At 43.3% G+C, this 15,649-nt stretch overlaps 1 protein-coding gene across 6 annotated transcripts in view; it reads right to left on the bottom strand.

The window, feature by feature from the left end:
• Positions 1-15,649, bottom strand: part of MDM1 (Mdm1 nuclear protein) — a 34,666-nt gene that overhangs the window by 12,308 nt on the left and 6,709 nt on the right. For 2 of the 6 annotated variants that reach the window (XM_044755912.2, XM_070494228.1), the window contains 8 exons: positions 11,971-12,105; positions 10,709-10,812; positions 10,528-10,627; positions 5,603-5,632; positions 5,102-5,277; positions 3,819-4,115; positions 2,968-3,080; positions 2,764-2,873 (listed from right to left, as the gene is read on the bottom strand). In XM_044755912.2, the coding sequence (XP_044611847.2) occupies positions 2,764-2,873; positions 2,968-3,080; positions 3,819-4,115; positions 5,102-5,277; positions 5,603-5,632; positions 10,528-10,627; positions 10,709-10,812; positions 11,971-12,105 (1,065 nt within the window). Of the gene's footprint in view, positions 1-2,763; positions 2,874-2,967; positions 3,081-3,818; positions 4,116-5,101; positions 5,278-5,602; positions 5,633-10,527; positions 10,628-10,708; positions 10,813-11,970; positions 12,139-15,649 lie in introns of all 6 variants that reach the window. The other 4 variants (XM_014860690.3, XM_044755914.2, XM_070494227.1 and 1 more) reach the window with 3 other exon arrangements.

Raw genomic sequence — 15,649 nt, forward strand, 5'->3', positions numbered from 1 at the left:
AACACGTCTACCTGTACGTCCAACAGTCAACCCCCTCCTCAACACGTCTACCTGTACGTCTCACAGTCAACCCCCTCCTCAACACGTCTACCTGTACGTCCAACAGTCAACCCCCTCCTCAACACGTCTACCTGTACGTCTCACAGTCAACCCCCTCCTCAACACGTCTACCTGTACGTCCAACAGTCAACCCCCTCCTCAACACGTCTACCTGTACGTCTCACAGTCAACCCCCTCCTCAACACGTCTACCTGTACGTCCAACAGTCAACCCCCTCCTCAACACGTCTACCTGTACGTCCAACAGTCAACCCCCTCCTCAACACGTCTACCTGTACGTCCAACAGTCAACCCCCTCCTCAACACGTCTACCTGTACGTCCAACAGTCAACCCCCTCCTCAACACGTCTACCTGTACGTCCAACATCGACCCCCTCCTCAACACGTCTACCTGTACGTCTCACAGTCAACCCCCTCCTCAACACGTCTACCTGTACGTCCAACAGTCAACCCCCTCCTCAACACGTCTACCTGTACGTCCAACAGTCAACCCCCTCCTCAACACGTCTACCTGTACGTCCAACAGTCAACCCCCTCCTCAACACGTCTACCTGTACGTCTCACAGTCAACCCCCTCCTCAACACGTCTACCTGTACGTCCAACAGTCAACCCCCTCCTCAACACGTCTACCTGTACGTCTCACAGTCAACCCCCTCCTCAACACGTCTACCTGTACGTCCAACAGTCAACCCCCTCCTCAACACGTCTACCTGTACGTCTCACAGTCAACCCCCTCCTCAACACGTCTACCTGTACGTCCAACAGTCAACCCCCTCCTCAACACGTCTACCTGTACGTCCAACAGTCAACCCCCTCCTCAACACGTCTACCTGTACGTCCAACAGTCAACCCCCTCCTCAACACGTCTACCTGTACGTCTCACAGTCAACCCCCTCCTCAACACGTCTACCTGTACGTCCAACAGTCAACCCCCTCCTCAACACGTCTACCTGTACGTCCAACAGTCAACCCCCTCCTCAACACGTCTACCTGTACGTCCAACAGTCAACCCCCTCCTCAACACGTCTACCTGTACGTCTCACAGTCAACCCCCTCCTCAACACGTCTACCTGTACGTCCAACAGTCAACCCCCTCCTCAACACGTCTACCTGTACGTCCAACAGTCAACCCCCTCCTCAACACGTCTACCTGTACGTCTCACAGTCAACCCCCTCCTCAACACGTCTACCTGTACGTCCAACAGTCAACCCCCTCCTCAACACGTCTACCTGTACGTCCAACAGTCAACCCCCTCCTCAACACGTCTACCTGTACGTCCAACATCGACCCCCTCCTCAACACGTCTACCTGTACGTCTCACAGTCAACCCCCTCCTCAACACGTCTACCTGTACGTCCAACAGTCAACCCCCTCCTCAACACGTCTACCTGTACGTCCAACAGTCAACCCCCTCCTCAACACGTCTACCTGTACGTCCAACAGTCAACCCCCTCCTCAACACGTCTACCTGTACGTCTCACAGTCAACCCCCTCCTCAACACGTCTACCTGTACGTCCAACAGTCAACCCCCTCCTCAACACGTCTACCTGTACGTCTCACAGTCAACCCCCTCCTCAACACGTCTACCTGTACGTCTCACAGTCAACCCCCTCCTCAACATGTCTACCTGTACATCTAACATTGACCCCCCTCCTTGACAGGTCTACCTGTACATCTAAAAAGCTTCTGTCGAAACAGACCTCTGTATCTTCCCTGACAAATCTTTTCCTCACACTGTCTCCCATCTCAGTTAAACAGCAACCCCATCCTCATTGCTCAGGCCAAAAATCTTGAGTCACCTTGTTTCTTCTTTCTCTCACTCATAGCTTACCCATCAGCAAATCCTGTCAGCTGCACTTCTGATGTATACCCAGAATTGGACTCCCTCACTGACCTCCACTCTACCACCAGGGTCCAAAGAGCCATCATCTCTTGCCTGGATGTTGTAACTGACTCCCATCACTCCTCTGACCTCCAAAGGCTTCCCATCTCATTCGGAATAAAACTCAAAGTCTTTGCTCTGCCCCATAAGGCCCCACACAATTTAGTCACCCATTGCCCATGCCACTCTTCTCCTCTTGCTCTCTGCTCCAGCCACACTGACCTCCTGGCTGGTCCTCAGGCACTCAGGTACTTCTCACCTCAGGGACTGTGCACTTGCCATTCTGTTCCCTAGAAAGCTTGCCTAGACACACACACGGGTCAGTCCCTCACCTGCTTCAGTTCTGCTCAAGCCACCCTCTCAGTGGGAAGCTCCTGGCCACCTCCTATCACTTCCCTGCTTTAGTTTTCTCCTTATTACTACCACTATCTAAAGACCATATAATTTCACCTAGTTACCCCATGTATTCTCTCTCTCCTCCACTACAACGTGGTTCAACGAGTGTTTCTTTCCCTGCTGTAACTCCAGGGCCAAAACAGCACCTGGAACACACGTGCCACACAGCAGATGCTCCATAAATCGTGTTGTTCTCTTCCTGTCGAGTCACTGCTGACGGGATTTGAAAGTGTATCAGCAGAAACACAACACCCCTACCAGGAAGAACAATTCAATGCCTTCACCATCCTATAGGAGGTTAATAGCATTATCTTCACATATGACACACAGAATTTCCTCCAACCCGAACCTATCATTCATTTAGTACATGTGGCTAAGATGATCTTCTGAAGAGACGTCTTTCCCCACTGTGCAAACACTTGCCTTCCTGGAATCCCTCTCCGCGGTCCCCACGCCATCCTGAGGCGGCGTTCTTTTCCTCTGCTCCGGGCCTGGAGGCTTCAGTTTGGAGGGAGACACTAAAACAGCACCCCCTGGAGAAAGGCACAAGATGACGAGTCTCAGTTACCCCGCATCAGCGTGTGGAGGACGCAGGTTCAACAGGAGCTGCACAGCGTGTGTGGTTACCGACGGCCGGGGTGGTGAGGTCGTGATGAGTCCTCTGGATCCCACCAAGCTCTCTCAGCTTTGGAGTAGGAAGCCTGCCGCCCCTTCCCGAGGAGACAGAGGAAGAATCCGACCTACGAATTCAAACCATCAGCTATGAAGCATTTCCTCAGGAAATATGGTCAAAATACTTTGCTATCATTATGCAAAAGTAAAGTAGAAAATTTATAAGATAAGGTCATTTTGTTTCTGAAACACTAACAAATCCCCATGCAGGGAGGAGTGACTGAACACTGGAAAGGAGGGACGACCACTACCAGGCAGCCCCAACACGGCGGGCTCCCCCATCAGGCCTCAGTGCCACAGGATGAGAGGGATTAGGACCAGGGACCCCAAGCACCATTATCGAGGGGAGACAACCACTCCCCAAAGCGATGTGTGTATACATCAACAGGACTTAGCTATTTGCAGAAATCACTTAATATTACAAAACACTACCTTTTCTTTTGTGGTATAACCATCTCATATTACAGAATATCAGCTATTTTCCTTAAATCATAAAGTCATTCTTCCAGACACACTTACAAACCTAGCAAATCATAATTAGGACATAAATGAAAATAACCCTAACCCCTTCCTGAGGAGCTCAGTGTTCATGGCGCTCAACTACCAGTTAGTGGTGACAAACACCTGAGTGAATCCAATTATAAACCACATAGAAATGCCTACTTCATGACATTAAAGTAAAACCTGGTCTTTATTAGTCACAAAACCAGAAGCGTAAACCACTATACTTAATTAGCGACAAAACAACATACGTATTAACTGTGTACAATAATGCGTCTGCACAGGGATTAATTTAAAACTCTCACCCTTCTTTCACCTCGTCCACCTTAGACTTTTCACGTACTTCCAACTTCTCAAGCTCTCCGGGAGAATCCTGCCTGTCCCCCTCCCTCTGCTCCTCCTCCTCTCTCGGCTGTTCCTGCGTGTCCTCATTGGCATCCTCTGCATCCCAGGCCAGGCGCCTTCTAACAGGTGTCGTGGGCACATCTGACACGCCCAATTTCTCCGTGGTATTTTTCTGGGGTTGGTCCTCCAAGACAGACCTTTTTTCTTCTAGTTTTGTAGAAGGACATTTCTGCAAAGTCTTATGGCTTGTAGGATCTCTGCAGAACAAAGTAAGTTTTATTTTAAAGTTGAGTAGTTTGAGGTCTCTTGTTTACACTAACTTTAATAAGTCCATCATTCCCTTCCACTGTTCACAACTACATGTCTCCCACGGTATTGAAGAAAGAAATCCAATTAAGAGTTCATTTTGCAGTATAATAAAGTGACAATCTAGAGTTTCTATTAAAATATTCCAAAATAAAATATACTTCTCTCTTACTCCTACTGTCACACACACACGCCTACACCACTCCTGACAACACTCATGTGTATGCCCTACACTGGCATTTACACACATAAACTCAGGCCCATACAGTTGAGCTTGTTCAGTAACTCAGTTTGGGTTTGTACACAAACTCAAGCGTACCTATGGATCAAGTAAGTTGATCCAAATTTTATGCTTTAGATAGATTAAGCTTTACAAGACACTGTTAAAAAATAGATTTTGTGATGAACTTTTTAAATCACGTCACATAATTCCAATTTATAATTCAATTTGGTATGTATGACTCTATTAATATACTTTATCAACTAAAAACTATTTTATTTGCTACAAATCAATGTGCCCGTATCTCTTACAAACAGTTAAATCATGTTCACTTTGAAACCCAAAACAGCAGAGAATTTTCCCATAGAATCAGGGCCTAAACTCCCTGTTAACCACAAAAATCCATTAATAGATGACAATGGACATGTACTAATGGCTTATGTCTCTAAGTTTTTACTGTTGTTGTTGCCTTTCCCCTTCAGCTTTTAAAGTTTTTCACATCTACTGTATAATCATCCTCTTCTACTCTTAGTTGTTAAGGAATATTATAAAATCCAGACTTTATTTTCCACACAGAGAATAAACTAAAAATAATGAAATGTAATGAGTGGCTACATATTTCCATTTGACAGGAGACAAATTCTGAGTAATTATGTCATTTTCCTGCATATCTCCATGACCCACAGAAGCTACAACCAGCCACAAGGCACATCTCACCCCGCAAGATCCAGTGCTCTGATGTTGCTGCTAACAGTTCCTTCTGAGCTTGTGGTTGAGGAGACATCCCAAAAGCAGTTGTTATCAGAGAGAATCTGATTCAGATGGTCCCGAGAAAAATGTGTCCCCTGAACTCGCTTCCTGTAAGATGCAGCCTTCTCTCGGAGCTCTTTAACCTGTGCGGGAGAGTCGACGCATGTCATTGCAGATGCTCCTTTGCAAATATCACCAAGTAGCATATTAAAGACACTGCACAAATACAGCCAGAGACCAAGGAGAAAGGAAGGCAAAGAAAGCCACATACGTTCATCACACTATGCATTTTTAAGCAGAAATTAACAGTCAAGCTCAAGCACAAGCAGTTATTTTATTCCAGGCCAGCAGGCAGGCGGACATTTGTAGCAGCTAAGAAAAATACTGACACCTACTTCTTTCTTCCACTGAAATTACACAAGTACTCTATGCATTATTATAGTTTTCAAAAACTCAAAAGCAACCAACCTCCGCATACCACATGGCATTTAGAGAACCCTAGGGAGGAATACAGAAACACACTTAATGACAGGTCGACGCTATAACCGTGTATCAACGGGATCAATGAAATACTTCATAATTCTTCCTTCAAAATATATACCAAACTTGTGAGTCAATATTTTTTAGTATTTGTAGTAATATTTAATTCAGTAATCAAGATATCTTAACATTACCTTGAAAGCCAGTCAGGTTCTCGCACGGCTGGGATGCTGTCGATGACAGGTAGCCTGACCACTATTCCCATTTCTCCAGCTCTGGAAGAGCACTGACATTCCAGAATCCCCCTGCCCGGCCCCAGTCCCAGCTTCACCCACAGCTGCCCTGCTATGGAAGCTGCACCAAGAGTTACGAGGCCTCCCCTCCAAGTTCCTCCACACTCCCTTGGAATCAGCAAACGTCAACTTTTTAAAAACGTAGTAAATATACAATTTAAAAGACTATCCCTCAAAATAATGATTGCAATATATTCAACGAAGTGACAGGAAAAAAACGCTCTGATGAACTATAAGGTGATCTGAATTCTCTAACAGGTGAATAACATTTTCATATAAAAAGGAGCCTTTCGTATTCATTTGAAACTCTTTCATTTTACACATCATACTGCCACCTGCTGGTTTCCCTAAACACAATTCTACAGTGTAAAAAAACTCAGTTGCAGCTTAAAATTCTGTTTAAAATCATCTTTATTTATTCTTGAAAACCTCTATAATTTCTTCTACCATAAAGATGGAATAGTAGCTTTAAAAGGATATCCAGATACTGTCTGCTAAAACTGTTTTTGTTTCACTCAGAGGCAAAAAAGCAAATAATGAAACTTGGCATGGCAAAAGCAATTGGAGAAACATATCCTCAGCTCCTTAAAGAGACACTGTTGAAGGCGAAGGATGCCTCTCCAGAGAACTAGCCAGGGCAAAGGACAGCAACTGCCGTGGTGACATAAGAAACCCTATAATCTCAGCAGAGTCCCACTGCCCTGATGAACCGACCTGAAACATTCCTAAAGGATAATTCCAAATACTGTCCAAAAAACCGAGCCATGTTCATTTACCACTTCTGTCAACTTATACTCTAAAGAACATTACTGGGGCCGGCCCAGTGGCGTAGTGATTAAGTTCACACACTCTGCTTCACTTCACCAGTTCAGATCCCAGGGGTGGCCCTGCGCACCGCTCATCAAGCCATGCTGTGGCAGCGTCCCATGTAAAATAGAGGAAGATGGGCACAGATGTTAGCTCAGCGACAACCTTCCTCAGCAAAAAGAGGACAACTGGGGGTGGATGTTAGCTCAGGGCTGATCTGCCTCAAAAAAAGAGAAAATACTAGTAGTGGTTTTTGCATGTAACAGGTAGAACTGAGACACAGGGTGCGAGTCTGTGAACTCTAAGCAGGGTGTCCTGAATGCACGGGCACCTTGTCCTAAAGTACCTTACTAACATCCACACTGTATTCCTAACAGGTTCCCCATGGACCCATAGTGCTCCACGAACCACGCTAACGTCAGCAAGCCTCAGCACGGCCTCCCCCTCTGCACACCCCAACGGCACTTCTTTCCTTCTCCTACATTGATCCACGAGCTCAAGGGGAGGGAGGATGAAGCACTGAAACATGGACTCCACCAGCCGTCCTGAGTGTGGACGAAGAGCCAGGCCCGAGGAGATGGCTGGCGCCAAAGATAAGCAAGACGGTCCCTGCCGACTCAGGACTCAGTCTGGGTGAGGAGCAGACCTCGCCCGTGATAGATTATCGTCAGAACCCTGGCACAGTCTACACCACAATAAGCAAAGGAGATATAAGCTGAAGGAGTGGTTCAGAAGGGGTGCTATCAGGCCCGCCATGGGTGGGTGGGGTGGAAGGAGCAGAGGGAGGGGCTGACGCCATCCACACGTGAGGGCCTCGGCACTGGTGAGCCAGGAGGTGGATGAACTGCCTCTGTGCACATGGTGACCCACTTGATTTGACATCCATTTTTAAAAAGGAAGGAGAGGAGACACTTGTAGAAATTCTGTACAATTTTAGTTTATTCAGTTCCATTTGTTACTGACATTCAAAACTCAATGTTTTAAATTTACTTCATCAGCAAACTTTATTAATAACCTTAGTGTTGATGTTACAATGTTTTACAACTACATTATTTTAAACTTCTATAATCCTAAACTAAGATAAAAAAATAGGAGCTTGATATTTCCGAAAGTAAGGTGTTCTACTAGAAAGAGGAGAAAAATCAATGGTATGAACTCAATATTAAAAACAACCCCTCTAGCCAACAACCACAGCCACTGAAAAGGACACGGACCAACCATTCCAGACTCGATTACACTACACACACCCCCCCCGGGTCAAGGATGGCCAGCAAATTATACGATACAAAAACTATAAGCAGGATACTTTCATTTCCAAATTTCTTTTCCCAAATTAAGAATTCAACTAAATCGTTTAAAATTTATATGTGAAAAATTCAAACTCAGAAAACTGGGGGAAAAAAATAAAAACTTTTTTCCCCAAAAACCATCCCCCCAAAATCAGGAGTCATCCTACACCCAGTAGTCTCGACAATGTCTGTCAAATCACAGAACGTCTCTCAAACATGGGACTTTAGCTTGAAATAAAGTCCTATTTGTGGAAGACACATAAGAAAAAAACTACTTCAAGTAGTGTAGTTTGGATGATTAAAAGCTTACCTAACAATCAAGAAAAGCAGAAACTGAACAAACTCAGGAGTTCCTCTGAGGATGGCACCCGAGACTCACTGCTGGTCGTTACTAAGAATGGTCCTCTGAGCGGGCACTTCAAAGAGTGACAGGCCAGGGTCGTGCGATGGAGATAAACCTACAAACTCACCAGAGAGAGAAACCAACGACCCCAGTGTTCTGGGAACGGCTGCTTGGGACTAAGGATAAAACACCCCGTGATCGACTATGAAGAGATTCAAGCAGTACCGTCTCCCGGACAACACAGAAGGAAGCACAGACGACACACGGACTTGAAACTGAAATGTGACCCAAAAAGTGACCTACTATCCTAAAGATAACAAAGCCACTGGCGTCCACGTGCATTTGAAGATGTGAATAACATTCCTTCAAGAAATGTTAGGACCAGGAAAACAAGAAGGCCCTTATGTTCACATACCTCATACAACAAATGTCTGTCAGCAAAAAACAAGTAAGATTTAAGTAAAACATGTCCCATATTAAATGGCTCTGACCTGGTCATCTCAAACTGTTGTCACCATCAATGATCACTGACTTCTTAGCTAAAATTTCTTATTCTTTCCTAACCTCAGTTTACTTTTTGAATTATTTTGCCATAGAGGTTAAGGCAAACTATACCACAAATTTAAATATTTATGACCACCAATAGCAACTAACAAAACAAACCCCCAAGAGTCATGTTACCAACATATCGGAATAGGGAACCTTGAGAAGACAAACTGACAACCACAACAACAACGTTCTTCTCCATCAGAGCAGGACAAGGATGGTCACCTCACCACGACTTCTGACATGCCAATCCTCACAGTCCATTCGGTGTTTAGACCTCCGAGCTCAACACCAACCCACCCTAAAGAAACCTCCGAGACTAGAAGACAATCTTTCTGAAACAAGGAGCTTCCCCTGAACCACACCTCGTGACCCACCGCGCCAGGGGCCGACGCCGAGGTAGTGACCACAGGAGCCCTATGGCCACGCTCTGTCCTGCCTCCGCCCTCGCTTTTCCTCATCCACCAGGAGATTCCTCGACACCGAGCTCCCGGCCAAGGTCTGGCAGGTGAGAAGAGCTCAGGAGTTCAGCTGATGGGATTCCTTACTTCTATCACGGCTGCTCTCGATGCTCGTCCCTTTAACTTGATTTCACCGGGGTGAATATATGAATTTTGCCCCAAATAATACCTGGGACAGCTTCAAGCTTGGTCTTTTACTCTGCCCGTGTTGCCTCTGAGCCGCACTCAAGCAGGGAGGCAGAGAGCACCAAGAGCAGCCGTGGTGGAAGGAACACGTCACCTCCTCAACAACCCACGGAGCACAGTGGTCTCCCAGGACAGAGGCCCCGGAGCTGCCAGCACAGACAGCCCCTGGCTCGAAGCGCCAACACCTCCCCCAGAGGCTGGCTACACGTAACTGTCAGGAACGGTTTTAAGGATGGAGCTGCATTAAAGGTTCATTCCCCATCCAAATTACGCCTCTCTTTAAAGTGATCGGGGAAGGGGGAGGTTTACTAACGTCTAATCTCAACTAAATGCTTGAGTTTAGCTTATTCCCACAGAAAAGCTGGAAACCACCAAGATGTGCTTGAAAAGATGCTAATTATACAATAACCAAAAAAGCTCCACTGTTTACCCTTTGACCCCAAGAAGCCAGTACTAAACTAGCACTGCCCAGCTCTAGGATGACACTTTCCCTCAAACCCTTCTTTAGTCTTCAGAACTTCTCCCACACAGCAGGGCACCCAACACTGGAACCCAAACCCGTCCGCACAGGCCACAGCTTCCCTGCGCTTACAGCCTGACGGCGCGCGCCACAGTGGGGCCACCGTCAGACGACTCATCCTGAAAATCAATCATTCTTCAGTTGAGACGGTGGACATCTGCATGTTATAAAATAGCCAAATCTTTAATGCTACAATTCCACAAACTGACTTTATAACACAATCAAATATTTGATGTAACATTCTTAACTTTAAAGACTTCACAATAATAAATATTAATCTCTAAGGAGGTAGTTGGTATAAAAAAAGTAAACACACTGATAAATTATATTCTAATTCATATCACTCTAAGTTCCTGCTGCTCTTAGCACTATTACTGGCCCACAGTTCTTGAAACTGCAGCCTCTACTAGTAAACGAAACCCATCGTGAGAGGCACTGACCCGGCTCCTGGAGCCTCCACAGACTCACCTGATCGGGTGCGTTCTCCTTCACGCGGGTCCAGGCCCCAGCTTTGTATAAATACTGGGCTGGGCTCAGAAACTTTGCTCTATATTCAGAATTGACCTTCCTAACAGAAATGAAAGGAGAGTAAACATTTCAGCATGGTGATCACATAAATACCACGACATTTTTCTTGTAAACTACATACCCAAGCCTTTGATGTCTCCAAGGAGTAAGCTTCTTTTTAGGCTGCTTTGAGTCTTTTGGTTCCATCTCTGCTTCTAACTTTAAAGGATCATCTGTTTTATTACACTAAAATAAAAATAATTTAAACTTTTTATGCTTAAAAGGCGTTAAAGTGAAACGTAGATGTTATAAAGTATACTTGGACACCGTGTTACAATTCTGTTTTTAGAAATAAGCTTTAACTACTAAAAGATAATATAGAAACCACAAGAAATCAACAAGCAAGTTTTGAAACTAGTATATCTAGTTAGTTTTTTCAAGTATATAGCTAAGGGTATAGTTTCATTTTCCAACAATAAAAATTTTAGATCCTTGGCAAGGAAAGATATTTTTAACTAACAAATAAACAACTAAATAAATACACTTGATGTTACTACCTCTTGAATAATGGTGTTATATTTGCCTTTGATATTCTAAATTTATATTTAATTGCATTACAGTAATTAAATGTAAGGCCCCAATGAATAAGTTACCACATTGCTTTACTGAATAACTTAACTCTAACAGTTTTTATATATATATATATACACACAAACACACATATATTTATATATACAAATCATTTTACTTTTCATAATATAATTTCTATTTTTTAGAACCCATAAGTATCAGGTATGACGCTCCAAGAAATTAAAAACAGGACTTATACCCCATTTACCTATAATTTACAGTAATTTTAACCTGATGCTGCAACTTAAATAGCTATAATTTCACACAGAAGCAGGTCTTTGTATCTCCTGAGGTAAATCACGAGAATTACTCTGGCTCTAATTTGGCACACTGGAGCTCCGGTTTAACACGTGTGTGGATGTGTGTTTGCATTTGATTTCCATTATTTAATTTAAAGTATGCATTTCTACCACTGCTGTCAGCCCTGGAGCTCACATTACCGTAAGGCCAATCGTCTGACACGAGAGATAGCAGACTTACCTGCTGTAGTCCTAAGCGTCTAACGCACTGTGTTCCAATTAGTCACTTCCATCTCTGTCTCCCCACTCGCCCAAGAGCTGCCTCGGGTTCGTGAGGTGCCACTGTATTCTCAGTACCTACTCAGTATCTGGCTCCTACTAAGAGCTCAATGAACTTTTGACATTTAATGAACAAACAAATGAATTAATGAACTACCCAAAACAAAAATCTTAGGTGGTGGTAAATGAAAGAAACCATGTGGAGTCTAAAATCATGAGGATTTTGTTTTGTTTAACGTTGAGAGTAGCCAAATACCTTCTTTTCAGGAGATACTGTTTCAAAACTTCCGTTCTCTTTCAAATCATTTCTTAATTTTGATTCTTTCACTGGAGATAAACCTTTGAAATTTCTTTTGTATTCAGTTTCATGGATGACTGAGTTACCTTTGAACTGTGGAACAAATTTGCTTTTATTGTGGAAAACCTTAAAACAAAAATTACTTCAGTTTAGTTATTTGGTTGGTTAAATATAAACAAAACTTAGTTCTTCTATTGCTTAAAAAATTTCACAAGGGGAATCGTAGCATACAAAAAAGGCAAAATTATATGACTGTTTCATTTCACACCGCTAATTAACATCCAAAGGCAACAAAAGCAAAAGTAGACAAATGGGACCGCATCAAACTGAAAAGCTTCTCTACAGCAAAGAAAACAATCAACAGAGTGAAGAGATCACCTATGGACAGGAGAAAAGATCTGCAAACCAGACCTCTCAAAAGGGGTTAATATTCAAAATATTTAAGGTACTCAACTCAACAGTAAGATAATGATCTGACAAAAAAGTGGGCAAAGAGGCAAAAAAAGACACATCAATCAACGGAACAGAATACAAAGTCCAGAAATAAACCCACAAATATATGGTTTATTAATTTACAACAAAGGAACCAAGAATGTACAGGGGAAAGGACAGTCTCTTCAATAAAAAGTTTTGGGAAAACTGGACAGCCACAGGCAAAAGAATGACGCTGGACTACTACTTTTTTTTTTTTTTTTTTGAGGAAGATTAGCCCTGAGCTAACTACTGCCAGTCCTCCTCTTTTTGCTGAGGAACCCTGGCGCTGAGCTAACATCCGTGCCCATCTTCCTCTACTTTATATGTGGGACGCCTACCACAGCATGGCGTGCCAAGCGGTGCCATGTCCGCACCCAGGATCCGAACTGGCGAACCCCGGGCCGCCAAGAAGCGGAATGTGCAAACTTAACCGCTGCGCCACCGGGCCGGCCCCACTGGACTGCTTCTTACACCATACACAAAAATCTACTCAACATCCAGAAACCATAAAACTCCTAGAAGAAAACATAGGCAGTAAGCTCCCTGACATCAGTCTTGGCAATGATTTTTTGGATTTGACACCAAATGCAAAGGCAACAAAAGCAAAAACAAGCAGCACTAGAGCAAACTAAAAAGCTCCTGCACAGCAAAGGGAAAGGCGACCTGCAGAACGGGAGGAAACGTTTGCAAATCACAGATCTGATAAGGGGTTAGTATCCAAAATAATAAGATAACAACTCAATAGCAAAGAACCAAACAGTCCAATTAAAAAAGGAACAGAGGCTCTGAATAGATATTTTTCCAAAGAAGACTTACAACTGCCACCAGGTACATGAACAGGTGCTCAACATCACTAACCAGCAGGGAAATACAAATCAAAACCACAGTGAGATGTCACCTCACACCTGTTAGAATGGCTATTATCAAAAAGACAAGAAATACTGGGGCCAGCCTGGTGGCGCAGCAGTTAAGTTCGCACTTTCCACTTCTTGGTGGCCCAGGGTTCACCGGTTCGGATCCTGGGTGCGGACATGGCATCGCTTGGCAAGCCATGCTGTGGTAGGCGTCCCACATATAAAGTAGAGGAAGATGGGCACGGATGTTAGCTTAGGGCCAGTCTTCCTCAGCAAAAAGAAGAAGATTGGCAGTAGACGTTAGCTCAGGGCTAATCTTCCTCAAAAAAAATAAATAAAAAAGAAAAGAAAAGAAAAAGAAAAAAAAGACAAGAAATAACAAGTGTTGGTGAGGATACAGAAAAAAGGGACCACTTGTGCACTGTTGGTGGGAACATAAATTGGGGTAGCTACTACGTAAAACAGCACAGATGTTCCTCAGAAAATTAAAAATAGAACTACCATATGATCCAGCAATCCTACTTCTGGGTATATTTCCAAAGGAAATAAAATCAGTATTCTCAAAGAGATATCTATACTCCCATACTCACAGTAGCATTATCTACAACAGCCAAGACATGGAAACAACCTAAGTGTCCATCGACGGATTGATGAATAAAGGCAATGTGATTTTTATATATATATATATATATATATAAAATGGACTATTATTCAACCTTAAAAAATCAGGAAATCCTGTCATTTGCAACAACATGAATGAACATGGAGAACACACACTAAGTGAAATAAGCTATAGACAGAAAGACTCATATTGCCTAATCCTACTTATACGTGTAATCTAAAAAAGTTGCACTCCTAGAAGCAGAGAGCAGAACGGTGGCTGCCCGGGGCCGGCAGGTGGGAATGGGGAGATGGTGGTCAAAGGGCACACACTTTCAAGAGTGCAGGATAAAGAGGCTCTAGAGATCTCAAGTACAGCATGGCGACTACAGCTAATACTGCATCACATGCTTCAAATTCGCTAAGAAGGTAGATCGTAAGTGTTCTCAACACACACACCCAAAAAATGGTAACTATGTGTGACAGACGTGTTAATTAGCTTGATTGTGGTCATCATCTCACACGTATGCATATCTCAAAACATCCCATTGTATGCTATAAATATCTAATTTTTATTGTCAATTATACCTCATTAAAGCTTGGAAAAAAATCCAAAGGTCAACTTTCTATAGTCATCACTATGTTTTGAATAATACTTATTGTCATCAAAATCATGTTTAAGCCAAAAAAAAATAATGAACCCTTTCTCTTCTCCCCAAAGTTCACTACCTCCCTCATTAGTGTGGTAACAGGTAAGCAAACATCCATATTTTAATAGTATGAAGACAGACACTGGCTTCACAAGACAACTCTGCTGTCAGCTCAACAGGGTTTTTTCCTCCTTGAAATGAATTTTTTTCTTCCTGCAACAACAGAAAATTCTTAACATTCTGAATATCTGATGTGTTCATTTGTTCAGTTTCTTTGCTTTGCTTGCTTATTTTTAGCTTAAGGCAAGGAAAAAATTCAGGTAATTATTATGTTTCTATTTTTAAATGCTCCCTTTTATCCTTAACATTTGAAAATACGGTTTCCATTTTATGGTATCCTACCGCTGATTACAAGGAAAGCAAATGGAAAAGATACAGAGTTCAAATAAGGTACAGCATTGCTTCATAATGCTGACTAGCACATCTTCATTCAGATCAAATGCAAAGAGTGTATCTTTTGAAGCACCGTATAACCTCGAGGAATTTCCTGCCAAAAACTGTTCTGACTCCTTTACATATTAATAGAAGACATCCTTTCAGAAAACAGGTGTCTGATAAAAGAGAACTGAGCAGCTCCTGCAGAGCTGCCCCATCCACAAGCACGGAAGGCCGTCAGAGCTCTGCCATCCAGACCCCGACACCGATGCGCTTTACACTTAGAGCATTTGCTTCCAAAGAAATGCTTTGCAACCCTCACTAATGAAAGCAAAACTACCAGTGAAGGCTTATTGTACATTATACTTCTGATCCTATAAAAAAATATTTCCACACAATGCTTTTACTGAAATAGGTAAAAATCGTCAATAGAGCTTTGATTTGAACCAGCTCTAGCTTAAAGGTGAAATACTCTACAAAAACCAAATAATCACAATTTTCAAGTTGTAAGTAATTTTGTAGCTACACCTGCATCCAAGAACACTTGTGAGCCAGCAAAAGAAGTAGGGATCCTATTTACTATGCTCATAAAGGGTACATATCGCTTTATGTTATTTTATGTGT

The sequence above is a fragment of the Equus asinus genome, chromosome 22, assembly GCF_041296235.1.
Source record: "Equus asinus isolate D_3611 breed Donkey chromosome 22, EquAss-T2T_v2, whole genome shotgun sequence".
Taxonomy (NCBI): Eukaryota; Metazoa; Chordata; class Mammalia; order Perissodactyla; family Equidae; genus Equus; species Equus asinus.